General features: G+C 54.4%; 1 protein-coding gene across 2 annotated transcripts in view; it reads left to right on the top strand.

The window, feature by feature from the left end:
* Nucleotides 1-1,665: 1,665 nt before the first annotated feature.
* The window catches only part of PMEPA1 (prostate transmembrane protein, androgen induced 1), a 56,930-nt gene continuing 41,091 nt past the window's right edge, over nt 1,666-17,504 (top strand). Inside the window, exon 1 of one of the 2 annotated variants that reach the window (XM_027558996.1) lies at nt 1,666-2,231. In XM_027558996.1, coding sequence (XP_027414797.1) covers nt 2,117-2,231 — 115 coding nt within the window. In that variant the 5' untranslated portion in view covers nt 1,666-2,116. Of the gene's footprint in view, nt 2,272-17,504 lie in introns of both variants that reach the window. The other variant, XM_027558997.1, reaches the window with a different exon arrangement.

Genomic DNA, 17,504 nt, shown 5'->3' with positions numbered 1-17,504 from the left:
CATTCCCAGGCCCTGACAACATTCTCACTACCTCCCCCCATAAGCCCTGCCCCCAAGGAATGCTCAAGACTCTCCTGTTTTTCCTCTAAACTGCTGAAGTTAAACTGCAGCAAGACCTTCCCCCTCCTTCCTTAGACGTGTTGGTGAGACCTGCCTCTTCTTTAAGGGAGGGGCTGAGACTGCCATGAGTCTGTGACACGGGTGCCCTCCATGGTAAGTCCTGAGCAGGCCCTCCCTTCCAGGGCCCTGGGCTTGGCTTCCTCACCAGCAAGTCACCCTGAGCTTGAACCCTCTAGAAAAAGCTTCCAGCTTGTGCTAAGAAAGCAAGAGGCATCACTGTGCCCAGTTGCAGAACAGAGCTCACCACTTCCTGGGCTGGCTTTCTCTGAGTTCTGCGAGATACAGCTATGGTTCCATAACTTTTAAGCCTCCCCCCACCAAGCTGCCTGCCTGGTCCCTGCCCGCCCTCACCTCCCCCACCCGCCACCCCCCACCCCCGGGCCAATGCAAAAGTTGTCTCTGCCTATTAAAAAAATTCCAGGCAGTACAGGGATATGTGGAGGATATTTCAAGAACTAAAAATACCTGGGGTAGGGGGTCTGACCTGGGTTCAGCTTAGAACTCCTCCATTGTGTGACACCCCCACCCCGCCAGTTTCCGTGTCTGTAAAATGGGAACAATAATATACCTGCCCCTCAGAGTAGGTGTCTGATTGCCTTCTTGTTTGGTAAGTTTCTGGCACAAGGTAGTAAGTACTTGTTAAATAAATAGAGACTCAGGGCAGGGTCTAGGAGAGGATACACCGAATTGTTGAGAGGATGGAGGTGTGCCAGGCAGGGGGGCCTCTTACATAATATTTTAATATCTTTTTAATTCCAGGAGACTGTGTTCTTGCAGCACTTGTGTAATTAAAACTTGAAATAAAAGTACACCCCCACACTTCCTCCCCCGTCTTTAGAACTCGGGAGCCGCTTCTTCCCCATCGCCCACCACAGGCCAGTGGCCCTTTGGGCAGCAGACGTAGGGTGTGGATTCGCCCCGGGCCTCGCTGGCCGGGACCGTGCAAGTCCCCAACACGTATTTACATGACAAGGGTTCCCGGGCGTTTCTCGGAGCAGTCCGGGGCGTGTCTACAGGAGTTCTAGTTTTCCCCAGTCGACCTCCTCTAGGTCGAGATAAATTGCGCGGGGGGCGCAGTGGGCTTGGGGCCTCTTGGAGCTGCAGATCTGGAATCGGGGAGTTGACTGCGAAATCAGGTAACGGATGATCTGAAGGGCTCCCCGCCTTTCCCTAATTTCCCTTGACCTGAGTCCGAGGGACCTCGTGCTCCTCTGAAGGGGGACAAGCTTCTCCCCAAAGCCTCGGTCAAGGACCCCGAGGTCCGGGTTGTGGGGAACGCACCCACAAAGGCTGGGACCCAATCCCGCTCTCCCGGGCCTGGCCTGAGAGGGTCAGAGCTTCCAAACTGACCGCCGTTTGGGAGGGGACGCTGCACCCTTCTTTCGCTTCGCGGGTCCCGGGTCTACGCGGACCGCCCTGCTCTGGCCCTTTAAGAGCCCGCCCCCTTCCCCGTCACCCCGCCCCGCGGCCCGGGGAGGGGGTGCGGGAGAACCTCGGCGGGGATTGGCGCAGCGCGCGCCCCCTCCCCGGCCCCCGCGCGGTGGGAACCGGCAGCCCCGTCTAGCGCTGACGTCAGACCGTCTGCCTGCCTCCGACCGCGGTCTCGGAGCGAAACCCGATCTCCTTGGACTTGAATGAGGAGGAGGAGGCGGCGGCGGCGGAGGCGCTCGGCTGGGGGAAGCTAGCAGCAGAGGCTCAGCCCCGCCGGCAGCGCGCGCCCCGGCTGCCAGCCCATTTCCCGGACGCCACCCGCGGGCACTGCGGACGCCCCCGGGGCTGCGGAGGGGGAGCCGGGGGGGCGCAGAGGAGCGCGGCCCCGAGCACTGAGTCCCACGGCGCCCCGGTAACTTGGCAGAGCCCGGAGCCCGGCTAGCCGGGGCGCGCCTTCCCCGCCGCGCGCCTCCTGCATGCGGGGCCCGAGCGCCGGGCGCCGGCCGGAGCCCCCCCCGGCCGCCCCCGAGCCCCCTGCGCCCCGCGCCGCTCCGCCGCGCCGTCCATGCACCGCTTGATGGGGGTCAACAGCACCGCCGCCACCGCCGCCGCCGCTGGGCAGCCCAATGTCTCCTGCACGTGCAACTGCAAACGCTCTTTGTTCCAGAGCATGGAGATCAGTGAGTGACCCCGCGCCCCCTTCCCCGGAGGCCCCGTCAGGTTCGGACCCCGAATCGAGATGCAGATGCGGGGCGGGGGCCCGGGCCGTGCGCGCCCCCTCGGGCTGTGCGCCCTGCGCCCCGGCTGCGCCCGCCGCGCCCCGGGCGCGCCCTCCCGGCTCGCGGCAGCTGGCGGCCGGCCCGGCTTTGTCCCGCGGCGCTGAGAGCCTGGCACGGCCCCCGCTGCCCGCGCCCCGCCCGCCGGGACTCGGACCCGGGGCCGAGCAGCGCAGAGGGCGGCAGGGCGCCGTGCGCGGGAGGGCTGGGGCGGGTGGATCCGTGAAGTTTCCATTTTATTTCCCTAAGGGGCAGTCGCAATGGAGCAATTAGGCCGGCTCTTTATCAACTTTGGCTTGGGGGCAGCGGGGGAGTCCGGCGTGTGAGACACTGTCTGGCCTGCGCGGTGTCTGGAGCTCCGGGTGTGTGTCTGGAGTGTGCGTGGCGCTGTGGGTCTCGGTCTATGGGAGTGGGTTTCCGTGCCGTCCGTGGAGTGTGCTGTGACTGTGTGTCTCTGTCTGGGTCTCGGCTTCCCTCTCTGTGTGTCTGGCTGCCCCAGGAGTGTGTGCCCGAGTCTTCTTGGTCTCTGAGTCCCTATGTGTCCGGGTCTGGGTACCTCTTTTGAATGTGTGCGTCTCTCTGAGGGTCTGGGGACCATTTGTGTCCAGGTTTCCGAGTCCAGGGCTCAGCGCTGGCGAGACGTGGATCCTGAGTGTGTGTCATTGTGTGAGTGTCTGTGTCCCCGACGCACCTATAAATAGCCTCTGTCTGGACAGCTTGGCTCAGTCTGGCTGGGACGGTGGTTACAAATGAGTCAAAGTTTGGGGCTGTCTGTATTTGGGACTGCCTTGCTCCGAAAGGGGGAGGTAGACTTAGGGTGGGGAGGGGAGTGTTTGAAGCTTGATGCTGACTGGCCCTGCACTCGGAGGAGTTGAGAGGGGAATAAGCCTGGAGTCCCAACATCCGTAGCCCACCCATGTGGGCTTTGGTCTAGGTGGTGAATTGACTGCCACTGCCAGGGGACTGCCTTCTAGCCTATACTCCCTACCCCTGCCCATCCTTTTGGGGACCTCTTGCCTCTCTGAGCTTCAGATTCCCAGTCTTTGCCCCCAGTCACTCCAGGCGGGGGTGGCACACAGCCCTTCCCTGCAAGGGCCAGCCTTCCAGCTGGGACCAGGAGTCCAGAGTCAGCCGCCACCAAGGCGAGGGCAGTCACTGGGTGACTCATAAGCCAGTTTCCGCAGGCGGCTGCCACAGTTTTCGGCCCCTGAGCCTGTACAGTGAAGCGCAAGAGGTAAAAATAACCCGTGACCGGCCAGGCTGGGGCAGGCTGGCTGGCTTTGGTGGTAGGTCCTTCCATCTGCCCGTGCCCCCCCTTCCCCGCCCTCCAGTCCTGGAATTGAAAGCCTTGCTCCGCCCCCCCCACCCCTCCCAGCTGCCCCACGCCAGGCCAGCGAGATGCCAGGAGAACCTGCCCAGAGCCAGCGTTTGCGGAATTGAGTTGCACTAAACCACATTGCTTCCAAAGGCCCTTTGTGAACTTGGGAGGCTAATGAAATGCACGAGGATATTATTAAAATATGTTCGCACACGTTTGGAGAGCTTCGTCCCTCTGTGGTGCTTTATTTCTCCCCCTCCTGTAAAGCTGCCTTAGGGAGCTCCCCCTGCCCCACCAGGGGTCGGCGGTGTCAGCCAGAACTTATCCATTATGAGGGCTGGGCACAGTCAGACATTCCACTCTTCTTCCTTTGTGTTCAGGACTTTTTAAAAAATTCATTTTTATTTCTGTGCCTTCTTGGGCTAACTAGCCCTGACAGTATCTTGGCTGACACGGAGGGGCTGTTAAGTCCGTTGCCTGTTGTGACTGCTGTGCATCGGCATCCGAGAGGGACCCTTGAGGTTAGTGCGCCTGGAACCCGGGCCTGCTCCAGCTGGCCCCGAGGTGGCCCATTAGTCACCATATTCCGTGTATTTTTTACACATGGCCCCTGCTTCCTGGAAGAAAGCCCAGGGCAGGGAGGGAAGCGGTCTCTAAAGCGCAGGTATAATATAACAGTTTGTTGCAAGTGCTAATCAGGTTTCCCGGAAATGGTCTGATGAGGAAGCCTTTAAGGCCTGGAGTTTCTTTATACAAAAAGAAAGAAGGAAGGATGAAAGGAAGGAAAGAAATGGACAGTGGCCACTGTGCATTTCCCGTGGCCTGAGTTGGGGGTTCAAGTAGGTCAGAGTTGGATTTGGAAGTGGGCTGAAGGGCAGTGTCCAGGTGGCTCCTCTTCTAGAGATGAAGAGATGTCCCTTGGCAGTCCCTTAAGTTCTCTGGGCCTCAGCTCTCTCATCTGAAAAAGGAGACCATGATGGTTGAAAAAACAAACAAACTCTACCACCTTTTAAGATGAGACCTCTCCCCTCCAAAGTCTGGCTTGAATAGTGCTGGGCCCTGGTGTGGACGTCAGTGGCACCAGATTTCACAACCGGGGTTCATACCCTCAATTTAGAGATGCAGGGAAGTGACAATGAAAAGCTTTGCCCAGGCCCCCAGTCAACGCTTAGACGTAGGTGCTCGTGGAATGCACACACCATCTTGATTATGGAATGGGGGCCCCAGAGTAGGGGTCCACCTTCACCTTGTGGGCTGGAGATCAGCAGCATCTCCTTTGCCCCCAGGAGACTGGGAATTGGGTGGGCTCTGAGGATCATCTTGACTTTGACAAGACACTGCCCAGACTCTCCAGGGGCCCCCATCTTTTCTGAGCCTTGAGGGGTGAGGGCTGCTGTCTGATGGGAATTCACTGTTCCCAGAACACACCCCTTGAAAAAATACACCCGTTTTGTAAATGAGCCAGGGGTCTTAGAATCAGACACAGCCAGCTCGAGTGACAGCCCACTGGAGATGATCGCTGAGGAGTCGGATGCACTGACTTTTGAGGAAAGGATTCCTCCTGGTATACGTTTGCATTTTTCTTGGCATTCTTTGACCTCTTTTTAGTTCTTCTGCGCCTGTTAGAAATCACCCCCTTTCTCCTCCAGCTTCTGCTTGAGACTTTTGGGGGCAGCCAGGTGCCCACTCTGCTTTCTGGACAGGCTGAATTGTGGGGCCAGACAATAACCAACTGTTGGTTCTGGTGGCAGTATTTCAGGAGGATCCTGGGAGGTGCCCCTGCCCTAACCCTGCCCTGCATCTCTGCAGCAGTGTCTAATGTGGGAGCGTTTATTTTTTAAACACTGGCATCATAAGTCCCTGATTCCTCTTCTCTGACCTCTCCTCCGATCCCGAAAATCTTCTTCAGCACTAGAGACTCAGAAGCTCACAGGACAGCCCAGTTTTCTGGCAGTTTGTGTGGCACGTGTGCTATGCATGTGTAACACTTGAATGCCGGGGAATGTCAACCCGGGCTCTAGGATGCCTGGGCCAGACAGTTCCTTGCTGGGACGAAGGGGACGGTTGTCTTGGGTGTTGGCGTTTTACTCAGCATCCTGGCCTCTACCCTTTAGAGATCAGGAATAGGATTGTCCTTCCCCCACCAAGTTGTAACAACCAAGAATGTCTCCAGACTTTGGCAGGTGCCCTCTGAGAGGCACATTGTCCCTGGCTGACAACTACTGTTATAATCAGTTACTGGCTTTTCCAAGGGGACTGGGTCGGGGAAGAGGACAGAGATGATCATCAGTTCCCTTCCGAAATCAGTCCCTGTGAAGCCCAAGTTGGCATCTGCCACTCATCCACGTAGCCTTTATTGAGCACCTGTTGTGTGCCACACAGGGAAGATTGGAGCTCCTTCTTGATGAAATTTCCGGTTTTCGCTTTAAATTTGCTTTTACCACCAGGAAAGACGCAGGCACCCATGAAAACAGATATTTCAGGTTTCTGGTTAAACTATTGATTCAACATCAGCTTTTACACCCGTGGGCCCTCTCAGTTGGGACTTCTAACCCACATGTTTTCTGCCTGGGTTTTAGGTTGAGGTGCTGTAAGAGGCTGAGTTTTGACTGGATCTCAGGTCAGGCCCTTGGCCATGGCCTCCCAGGAGGCCTGGGTCAAGCCAGCTACATCGCTTAGTGTGATCTGAGGTCAGGGGTGAGCTTAGTGTTTGTCCAAACACAGAACCACTAGTGGCTCTTGTGCACACATGCATACACAAGCACACACGTGCGTGTCCACACACACCCCTCGGCATGCAAACACACATGCACACATATGGGTTCACATAGTCAGCTGCTAGCCCTTTCTGCCTTTCCTACCAGCTTCTCTTGGTGTTGGGAATGGTTACAGCTTCTTCTGGGCATGTGAGAAAAATAAAAAGGAAAAAAAGTGCACACACACTTCCTCCCTGATGAGTTGTGCAAATATATGCACTCTCCCTTCGAAAGAGAAGGGAGATGGAGCTGTGGGTGAGGCTGCAGAGGAGAGGAGGCTGGAGGCAGGGAGTGGGGCAGGCACTTCTTACGTTTGGGACTGCAAGATGCGAAAGATCCATTTGCACCCCAGTAATCCCAGAGCAACCAGCTCAGGTGTGCCTAAGTACCCGCCTCCATGTACCTGCCCCACCTCATCTAGCCCAGGGCCAGGGTTTTTAAATGCTTATGGGTCTGGCAATTGTCAAATCATAAGAAAGTGTTGGAGAGGAGGGTGCTGGTGGTGGACCCCCACCAGGAAGGCCTGCGTGGCATTGTCTCCTCTGGTGTTATCACCCAGAGAGAAGTTGGCAGGCAGCTGGGCACCTGGGATCCTGAACAAAGAGAAGGAGCTCTGACAGGTTGAGTGTTGGAAGCTATACTCCTGCCGGCCTTGGGCACTTTGGTGCACGTGCTGAGTAGCAGATCAAGGCTGAGGACCCATTCTGTGCTTTTTAAAAGGTGTTGTATGCACGTGTGCCTGTGTGTGCGTGTGAGGTACCCTTGGTTGGGGTAGGGCTGGGTGCTGTGTGTGCCGCATGCCTGTTCATCTTTGTGAGCCCGTGGAGCAGAAAGGATGTACCCGCTGCTTGGGGGCTTCCCGAGGCCCGAAGAGGACAGCTCAGGGTGGCAAACTTGTTGTCCTCGGGGTGGGGGGGGCGGAGCTGCAGAGAACCAAGGGCAGAAGTGCCCCATGAGGCCAGATCTCCCAGTTTCAGGGGACCGAGCTAGATTTTGTTGTAAAACTCCTGGATTTTAAGTACAAGCTATTTCTTGTTTTCTCACCTGCTTGCAGACCCTTTCCAGCCCGAGGACCACAGTGGGTTCAGAGCCAGAGGGATGGAAGCTCCGCCCCCGTATCAGCATGCTGGCTATGTCCCATGTCCCTCGGCCCATCTGTCAGGCTGGGTGACAACAGCTCCCGTGTGCTGGGGTGTTGTGAGGATTCTCGAGGAGTCTGGCCTGCTGTTTGCACTGTGTGTTTCTGGGGGTCGGCAGTGACAGTGGGTGGACTTGGCCTGATGACCTACTTGTCCTGTCCCCAGCAGTCACACTCTGGCCCATCACCTGTTGAGAAGACCTTCAGAAGAGGGTTTCCCCACTCTGAGCCTGGGGTGCCAGAATTGGCTGGGAATGTTGGAATGAACAGGCCCGTGCGGGATCATGACCTTGAGAGTGGAGGTGACTGAATATTTGTGTGTGTCATTGTCCCTGGCTGGCAAACCCCCAGCACATCCGCCCTTGGTCTAGAAGCTCCAGACATCTCTTAGGGTCCCCTGCTGGGTTCCTGGAGCCCACAGCCCACTTTGGAGGCAGAAGCTGGGCTCTGGGGCTGTGTGCAGCCCTGAAGTCAGCACCATCCTGACCTCAGATACCCACTGGATCCATTCCTTAAGATGGGAGCTCACAGCCCAGAGACTCAGAATGTGGGTGTGAGGCTCTTGTTTTGAAAATTCATTTCCATTTTTAACAAGTGACTGTATGGGGGTCGGGGGGTGGCCATCATATAGATACTCCATTCTTCTTTTCCGGGGGGTGGGGGTTGTCTCAAGTCTCAGCCTCTGAGCCACCAGCATCTGAAGTCGTGTCAACTTCTCTTTCTTTTGGGTGACACCACAAAGCCAAACCCTGACACCGCAGGGTCTCGCCAGGGCCTCCTCAGGCATCCGTGAGGTGTCTGTCGGCAAGCTGGGAAAGGGCCCGGAATGGCTTGCCAACAGGAGCTGGGGCTTCGGCACCCCAGGAGAGGCCGAGAAAGGTTTGGGGCATCCCCAGGCTTTCCCAGAGCCACAGAGCAGCTTCTGTCTTCTGTTTCCAGGGTGACTGATGGATTTTTGTTTCCACTCCCTTTCCTAGCTGGATATGGAGAGCTTATTGTGTGCCAGGCACTAGTGACGCATTTTTCTCCATCTTCAAAACAACTCTGGAAGAGAGCTGTTGCTGTCACCAATTTGCAGATACAAATAGTGGGAATCAGAGAGGGTAAGACACTTGATCCAGGTCACACAGCCAGGAACTGATGTTCTGCTGGGATTTCACATCTCAGTGCCCTGACCCTGCAGCCCATGCTCCTGTGATTTCTTCCCCATGACACCACAGCAACTCCCATTCATTAGGGAGAAGCACCAACAAATCTCAGGCCACACAGTTGTGTCCTTTTCACTCTAGCAGTGCGCTGGCTGACTGTTCATTGGAAAGGTCTGCATCAAACATGTATCTTGCATCAGGCTGTCGCTGTCTCCAGCTCCTTCCCCCACCTCCAAACTACCACCATCTGATCTGGTGTCAGGGGCTTGGAAAGTCACCCAGGACTGTCCCTGGAGGGGCCATATCTTTACTTTTCCAGGATTTCCAGGTCGTCCGGGGTCTGGGCATGCCAGCCTTCTGGCCTGGTGAAATGATGATTATCTAGACTTTACAGGGGACCTGCGTGGAGCAGAGCATCCCAGACTAGTCATTCCTGTTTGGGCTCTGCGAGCCCTCTCTGGGTCTGTCCTTCCAGACCTATCCATAGTGTTGAATGTTGTGTAATGAGTTGTGTCATCTCTCTCTCTTCTGGTTGCCAAGTGCCAAGAGGTTGGAGATAGTATCAGTTTTGTTCATTATATTCTGAACCTGGTTGGTACTTTGTATATGAAGGGGGATGGAAGGGAAGGACAGGCAGACTCCTAAGAGATTCCAGGCAGGACAGGATGTGGTCAGGATGTAGATCTGCAAGACCATCCTTTTGGGGTTCCATCCTGGGCCTCCACTTGCCCCTCTGCAGAACAGCGGGGAGGTTAACACCCACTTCAGAAATTGTCAAGACAGTCTCCCAGCAATCAAAAGCACCTCTAGCACAAAATGCCGTTTTGAATACTAGAGACATTTCCACTGTTTGGGGCAGGAAGCTGTGTGCCCTCCCATCCTCCTCCCACCATCTCTCCTGAAGACCTCAGAGCCCTACGTGAGGGCGGGTGCAGAAGCCCACGCAGACACGCCCCTGCCACCGCCGTCTCGCCCAGGGAGGTTGGGGGTCGTGAGGGCAGGTGCAGAAGCCCACGCAGACACTCCTCTGCCACCGCCGTCTCGCCCAGGGAGGTTGGGGGTCGTGAGGGCAGGTGCAGAAGCCCACGCAGACACTCCTCTGCCACCGCCGTCTCGCCCAGGGAGGTTGGGGGTCTCTCAGTGTCACTTTAGTGCCACTAGGCTTCCCAGGTGGCGCAGTGGTAAAGAATCCGCCTGCCAGTGCAGGAGACTCAAGTTCAATCCTTGGGTCAGGAAGATCCCCTGGAGAAGGAAATGGCAACACACTCCAGTATTCTTGCCTGGAGAATCCCATGAACAGAGGAGCCTGGCAGGCTACAGTTCATGGGGTCACAAGAGTTGGACATGACTGAGCACACACACAAGAGCTTAGAAGTGACAAAGGCACATCACCAGGACCTGCCCCACATCCCCAGAAGGAGGATTTCTAGGGTAACTCTTTTCTGCACACACTTGCTTTGGTTGCCCTTTCCGTTTGGCATTGGCTCCAACGTAACTGTGAGACCCGTAGATTGGAAGGGGTGAGGCAGCTACTGTGAGGTTCCAGGTAGTGAGTGGATCTTCCTAATTTTCCCGCACAGTCTGATAATGCATTTGTTTTGGGGTAGGGGTGGAAGGAAGAAGGGGTAAGTCTCTGGACTTATTGTCGGAGCCTCTGCAGTGCACTTGCTCCGATGTCGAAAGCTTCGGGAAATGTGGAGTCTGATTTCTCTTCTTTCCCTTCAGATGTATTTATGGAAAGAAAAAGTGAAAGTGTTTGTCACTCAGTCATGTCTGACTCTTTTGTGACCCCATGCACTGTAGCCCACCAGGCTCCTCTGTCCATGGGATTCTCCAGGCAAGAATGCTGGAGTGGGTTACCATTCCCTTCTCCAGAGATCTTCCTGACCCAGGGATCAAATCTGGGTCTCCTGCATTGCAGGCGGTTTTTTTTTTTTTACCATCTAAGCCACCAGGGAAGCCCTCAGATATATTCGTAACTACAGTCATGCACTGTTGTATCAGTGGGCTTGGGAAACGGCTCTCCTGGCCCAAAAGAGAGCTTTACTTATTTAGTAATGAGTGTAAAATCTGAGTGACTCTGACCTCCACAAGCCAGCTCTTAATGTCCCACTGTCCACTGTCCTCTAGAAACACCTCCTGGTGCTCCATGCGTGGCGCCAGGGCTCGGCTCCCCGGGGCTGGACAGATACAACTGAACCGTTAAGCAGTCACGTGGGTTTGAGACACCAGCTTCCCTTCGATGTTTGGAGAAGTGGTCCCATATCTTTTGTCCCTGATATGGCCTTTGGTGGTGATGGGGGCTGGCAGCAGTGCCACATTCTACTTGGGATGGATACCACTTCTGTGTGATACTGGCACAGAGTAGATGTTCAATAAATAATGAAACAGTGGGTGAAAGAGTGGATTATGGTGTTCCTTCATTGCCCCCGGGGCTGCTGGGAGCCCACAGTGAGGTTTTGTAAACTCCGGGCCCTTGGCCTGCCTGCCAACCTTGACCATACAGATGGGGAAACACGTGCAGGTCACGTTGGGCTTTAGGGACAGGAGAGTCTCTGTTGGTCCTTAAGGTCTATAGGAGCTGGTGTTTCCATGCCTGGCTTTGCAGGTGGGGACAAAGTGACACATTCAGCCATGAATCTGTTTGGGTGTCAGTGGTTAAGGATACAAAAATATATGCTTTAATATATAAAACCATGTTCATGCACGTGTGCTCAGTTGCTTCAGTTGTTTCTGACACTTTTTGGCCCTGTGGACAGTAGCTATCCAGGCTCCTCTGTTCGTGGTATTCTCCAGGCAAGAATACTGGAGTTGGTTGCCATGCCCTCTTCCAGGGAATCTTCCTGATCCAGGGATCAAATCCACATCTCCTATGTGTCTTTCATTGTAGGCAGATTCTTTACCAATGAACTACCAGGGAAGCCCATAAAACCATGTATCACTGGATATAAGAAATATACATACATGTATTGATAGTATAAAACATGCAGAAAATTTTAAGATGGGTACATTCCACCCAAGACTAGGAGACATCTCTGAGATCCCTCTACTCAAGGCCATGGGAGGACCTCCCCACCTCTGCCTGCAGGCGTGCTAGGACTGAACCTGAGGCTTTCCTTGGCTTTACCCTGGGCTCCCTTGCAGATGAAACCTTCGGAAGCAATAGAAATGGGTGCTGAGTCCGTTTTCCTGCACATGTGTGGCAAAGAAACCGCCCTTTCTCTGAAGAGGTTTTCTCAGCCCCACTCGTCTTGGGTACCTGGTTGCCAACTGCTCATCCAGAGTGGATTTGGCAGGACGGCCCCACTGCCCCCTTGTTCTGCATTGCCCGAGTTGGTCCAGGCAGCTGCTGGTAAGACAGGCTGCCGCTGAGAGTATCAGCCAGGGGTGAGCTCAGATTTGTTCTCACTCATGGGACTTTGCCCACCAGAGTCAGACATTGCTGAGGGGGATGCTTTCTGCTGTGCTCAAGCTACCCCATAAGGTTCAGATGCCTGGCCCACAAGTGTCAAGTCACAGGTTCGATCCCTGGGTCAGGAAGATCCCCTGGAGAAGGAAATGGCCACCCACTCCAGTATTCTTGCCTGGAGAATCCCATGGACAGAGGAGCATGGCAGGGAGCCACAGTCCATGGGGTCGGAAAACAGTCAGACATAACTTAGCAACTAAAGAACAACAACAACAAAAGGTTCAGATGCCTGGTCAACAAGCATCAACCCAAGCCCTGTGGGGTGGTCGGTCCCAGAGGCCACACTTCCACTGGCGAAGCTCAGAATTTGCACGTGGCCACCACAAACTGTTCCTGAATCAACCTAAATTTTATACCAGGTAGAGTAGCTGATATTCCTCCAGTGGATGTCAGTTGAGAAGTGACAGAAGAGTTTGGTGACTGTAGGTCATGTGTTTCAAAACCCTGATCAGGGAAAGGAGAATCTGTATGGTCTGTTGTGGTTGCTACGCTTAGATAAATGAAATAAACGTTAATACCAAGACATTTGGTAAGACTCAGTGCATATGTGCTTACATCCAGACACTGCTCATGTGGCTGTACATTTTAAGGTCTTAAATAAATGTCCAAAAGAAAGTAGAAAGTGAAGCGGGGACAGGGAGGCTCCTTTCAGCCTGGAGAGCCCTGCAGGAATTTGGTGACTGCCAGGGCCCCCATTTTGCAAATTCCCAAGTCTGAGAATTCAGGCTGGTCATAGGTCTAATTGCCTTCCTGAAAACAGTTTAGTCGGTAATAATTCTGTAAACCTATGAATCAACTTTGTGCAAACACCCTGAGTAATTTCTTTGTTCTTTTCTTTCTCCTTTGTAATTGGTGTCTGTAAAAGCCAAAGGTTTGGTCCTGGGGAAGGCATGATTCATTTATTGGTGTCTGTGCCGCCCCGTTATCGTGCAGTCATTTCAGAATGCCGTCGCGGTGAGCCCAGACTGATTCATAAGGGGCTGAACTGAACAGCCAACGGGGGTCACGGCCATAGGGAAATGATTTTTCCTCATCTGTTTATGATATGGGAGAGGGAGGTGGCTGTATCGTAGTGATGGGAAGGGTGTCAATTACATTGGTGAGTATAACCGATTAAATAACGCCGGCCAGCCCTTTGAGCATCCCTGCATTTGCTACTGTTGATGGTCCTTGATGGACCACAGCTAAATGCACTCCTATCTCGGGTGTATCTCTCCCACATTTATGGTTGCCTATCTCTGAGCAGGCTGACATGTAAGGACACCCCCATCAAGCCTCAAGCAGAGTTTTCAACCCAAAAGCCACAAAGGCAGAGAATGTTGCCTTTTTAAAAAGTCTCTGCACTGGGTCCACCATGGAACAGTTTAAATATCCAGGCTTAAGGGGCTTCCTACATGGCTCAAGTGGTAAAGAATCTGCCTGCCAGTGTAAGAGAGGCAAGCTCAGTCCCTGGGTCAGGAAGAGCCCCTGGAGAAGGAAATGGTAACCCATTCCAGTATTCTTGCCTGGAGAATCCCATGGACAGAGGAGCCTGGCAGGCTACAGTCCATGGGATCTCCAAGAGTCAGACACAACTTAGTGACTGAATACACACAATACACATTCAAGGGCCAGGGGCCACGCCTATCCCCTCTCCATTTCTCTAACAAGGATAGTTACTAGCTGTTTGCGGTTGTCAAGGCTTTGCATTAACCTTAAGTATTTGGAGACTTACACGTGGAGCCACTATTTTGTCTAGTTTTATTAGTTACTTTTGGCCCTAAATAAAAATATCACTGTCCTCCCATCTGGAGAGTGATTAGAGTCACCTGCTACTTGGCCTAGAGGTACAATTAAGATTCCAACCTCCAATCGTCCACATAAATCTAGGCCCTGGCTGCTAGTGCATAATCCAGAAGTTGGTCTATTGAGATAAGGAATATTTCTTCCTGCAGCCCTTTCTCCCGATGTCCTCTTGTCCGGTTTCTTCTGTCCGTGTGACTTGCTCCATTGTTTCCTGTCCTCTGCATCAGCTCAGGTATCTGTGGATTCCCAGCTCCTCTATGTCTTTAACACAGTTAGAAGAGAATCTAGCTGGTACTTACTGAGCTGCTTTGAGACTTTCACCGTGTGGATCAAGAATGAGTACACGGCATTTGAGGCAGCACTCCGCTTGTTGCCCGTGGCAGACATTGCTAATCAGTGCCAGCACGGGGAAGCATCAAGGGCTGCGGAAATCCTGGAAGAGGAGGAATCAGTCCTGCACGCAGCCACCGAGACTCCCCATCTGCTCAGCATGTTACATGGAGGCCCTTGGGCTGCCTGACAAGTCAGGAACCGTCCCTACTGTCAGATCTAAGGCTGTGCCGCCACCTCGATGTGACCCAAATCCCAGCTTCAGCTGTCAGGCCTGGGTTCCTCACAGTTCTCTGGACTTGTTCCTGATGAGATCTGGAATAAGACCCCTACCCATGTTACTCTTGCCCCCCCAGACAGTACTTCAGTTGTCTTTCTTTACAGTCGGGGTCACCAACTCAAACGTCACAGAAACCTCTGTTTTCACCTTGAATGTGCGTTGTGGCATTCCTTTACACTCTAGTGAGAATGAGCTCTGGATGGGGATGGGGTTAAAAAAAAAGAGCAGGAGAGGAGAGAAGCTGGACAGTCAGTATCTGGGGGCTGAGCCCCCAGTGACTTTGTTTGTTTTATTTTCTTGGCGATCTCCTTAGTGGTTTTGTGGCTCTCAGATGCTCACCAAGCATCATGCACGCCCTTGTGGCAGCCTCATTGGCATGGAGGAGGCGGAGCCAGGGCATGTGCCAGGGTGCAGAGATCGCCAGCCAGGAGCAGAGCAGGACTTGATCTTGGGCCGCAGGGCTCCAGAGTCTCTCCCCCCAGCTTCATAACCACCTGTCACCCGTGTGCTGGTGTGGCTGACTCCAGGCCTCCTGCCTTTGCCCTCCGGCTTTTGCAGCTGGCCTGGCGTCCTGTTCCTCCCTCCTCTGCGCACTCTCCTTCTTGGAATGGTCATGGGCAGTCATCCCGGGGCTCGGGGCCAGTGGGAGCAGAGCTCTGTCCTGGGTCGGATTGCCGTTGACAGGAGAAAGGGGTCATGATGACCTGTGGGGTACTGGGCTTCTGGCGAGGTTGCTTGGCAGAGGGGTGAGAAGAGGGTCCGGAGACCATTCCACTGAGGATCCTCTCCAGTCCCCTTCTCAACCCTGCCCTTCTCCATTCTGCTGACCGTGGAAGCCACAGCCACAGTACCTCTGCAACCCTGACCCTCAGACGCACCCCAGGGTGCGAGCGGAGCTTCTTTAAACTTCCCAGGGAATTCCAGGGTGCAGCAAATCCCGCTGGGCTGGCCCCCACCCGGCAGTGCTTGCAGATAGAGAAACTGAGATCCAGTTGAGGAAGTACAGGAAACCTGGGCACGAAACCCTTCTGTGGCTGATGGGAGCACTGCCACTAATAATGTCATCACCGTGAGGACAGCGGGCTGGCGGGACTCCGCGCGAGCCAGGCTGGAGCAACGCTTGCAAGCTGCACCGTGAGTCGGGCAGCCGGGCCCATGGGGCCCGGGCCTCGCCTTCCAGCACCCGTCTGACGTTCTGGGCCAGGTGCTTGAACAGGCGGGCAACACCTGAGGCCTCTGCCCGCCATGGTGCAGGGGGATGGTCTGGGGCCTGGTGGCTGGAGTGGTAGCCAGGGGCTGTATGTTATTGTCTATTGGGTAATGGTGGGGCACCTGGTTTCGCCAGGATGAGGACAAGCACCTGGTGTCCTGGCTTCCTCTTCTGCTTCCTGTGGCTGCCAGCCACGGCCTGAAACCTGGCCTTCGACTGGATCTGCCCTCTCCTTTTGCCTCCGGCATTCTTGGTTTGCCTCTGTGTGGCTTTCTGCTTCACTGGGGGTGGCACCTTGCTTCTTGAAGGGACATCACTCACACAGGGCACTGGTGGGCTTGTAGCCAAAGGCAGAATGTTCCAGACTTAAGGCTTTCCCATCACTGAAGCCCCCGATGAGCCCTGCTCCTACCTCTGTCCCCTACCATCTCTCCCCATCTCCTCCCTTCTTAATTTTGTTCTCTGTAAAACAGGCTTAATTGAAACCCGGGGTTCTTGTGAGAAGGAAGATACTGCAAAGGCCCAGTCAGATCTCACCAGCTGCCCCTTCTCTTCCCTTCAGTTGTTAAACATCCTTTTGGAATCTGTGTTTTCCCCTGCTGTGATGTGTTTATTGAGGTATAATTTATACGCACAAAGTGCACAGACGTAAGTGTACACTGTGATGAGTTTTGGTAAGTGTCTGTGTCTGTGACAACCATCCAGGTCAAGAGGAAGGTCCTTCCGGCTCCCCACAAGCCCCTCTGCCCCTTGCCCCTCCCTGCCCCTCCGAGGCAGTCACTGCAGATTCCATCACCAGAGATTAAATGTTCCGAGTGGAGAGCTTTGCATAAATGGAGTCACACCGTATGTTCTTTTTGCTTGCTTTCAGTCAGCCTCCTGACTTTGAGATCCATCCGTGTTGTGTGTCTCAGTTGTGGTTCCTTTTTATTTCTGAGCAGCTCTCCATTGTATGGATGAACCACAGGGCTGCTGTTCACACAGGGGAAAGCCTCGTCAAAGGGGTACATGAACCCAAAGGAATGACTGTTTAACGGTGGAATTCCAGGAGCCTTCATGGGGAAGAGGTTTTATAACCTGAATCTGAGCCCCTGAACGGGCATCGAGGACCTGGGCGTCTGTCCAGCTCCAGCACGGGGGGCTCAGGATAGTGGCAGAGGCGTTGGAAACTCAGCAGTCCATACCTCTGCCGCTGCCTGGCATGACTGCACCAGCCGCAGAGCCCAGTCCTCCAGCCTGCTTCACCTGGCCCGCATTCCTCTGCCAGGAATGAGGATGTGGGTGACCCCAGACAGGTGTGAATCATGTCTGGGGAGGTGGTTACTCAGAGGCAGAGAGCACTGAGGCTGAGTTCCTGCTGGCTGACGCCGATGGACAGCTTGGACCTTGGGATAGAGCTGTGTGGGCATGCCTCATTGGAGAGTGTGGAGCTGGCAAAAGGGGTCCTTGACACTTGGACTCGAGTGTTTACTGAAGAAGGAAAGGACCCTCGCGAGTAGCTTTAGAGACAGAACGCCAGTTTAGAATCACGGCTCTGTCACTCCCCAGGCCTCAGTTCTTCATCTGTAAAATGGGGATGCTAGTAAGTGTGCTGACTCTCTGGGCTGCATGTGACAACACACAGCTCACTTATAGGTATTTACTGAATGCCAGGCACCATGCTACCTGCAGCTTTGCAGGAGCTGCTGTTACTAGACCTGTTTTTCAGATGGGCAGCCAGACTGAGGCTCAGAGGACAGGAAT

The sequence above is a fragment of the Bos indicus x Bos taurus genome, chromosome 13, assembly GCF_003369695.1.
Source record: "Bos indicus x Bos taurus breed Angus x Brahman F1 hybrid chromosome 13, Bos_hybrid_MaternalHap_v2.0, whole genome shotgun sequence".
Lineage (NCBI taxonomy): Eukaryota > Metazoa > Chordata > Mammalia > Artiodactyla > Bovidae > Bos > Bos indicus x Bos taurus.
This window is presented reverse-complemented; position numbering and strand designations above follow the sequence as displayed.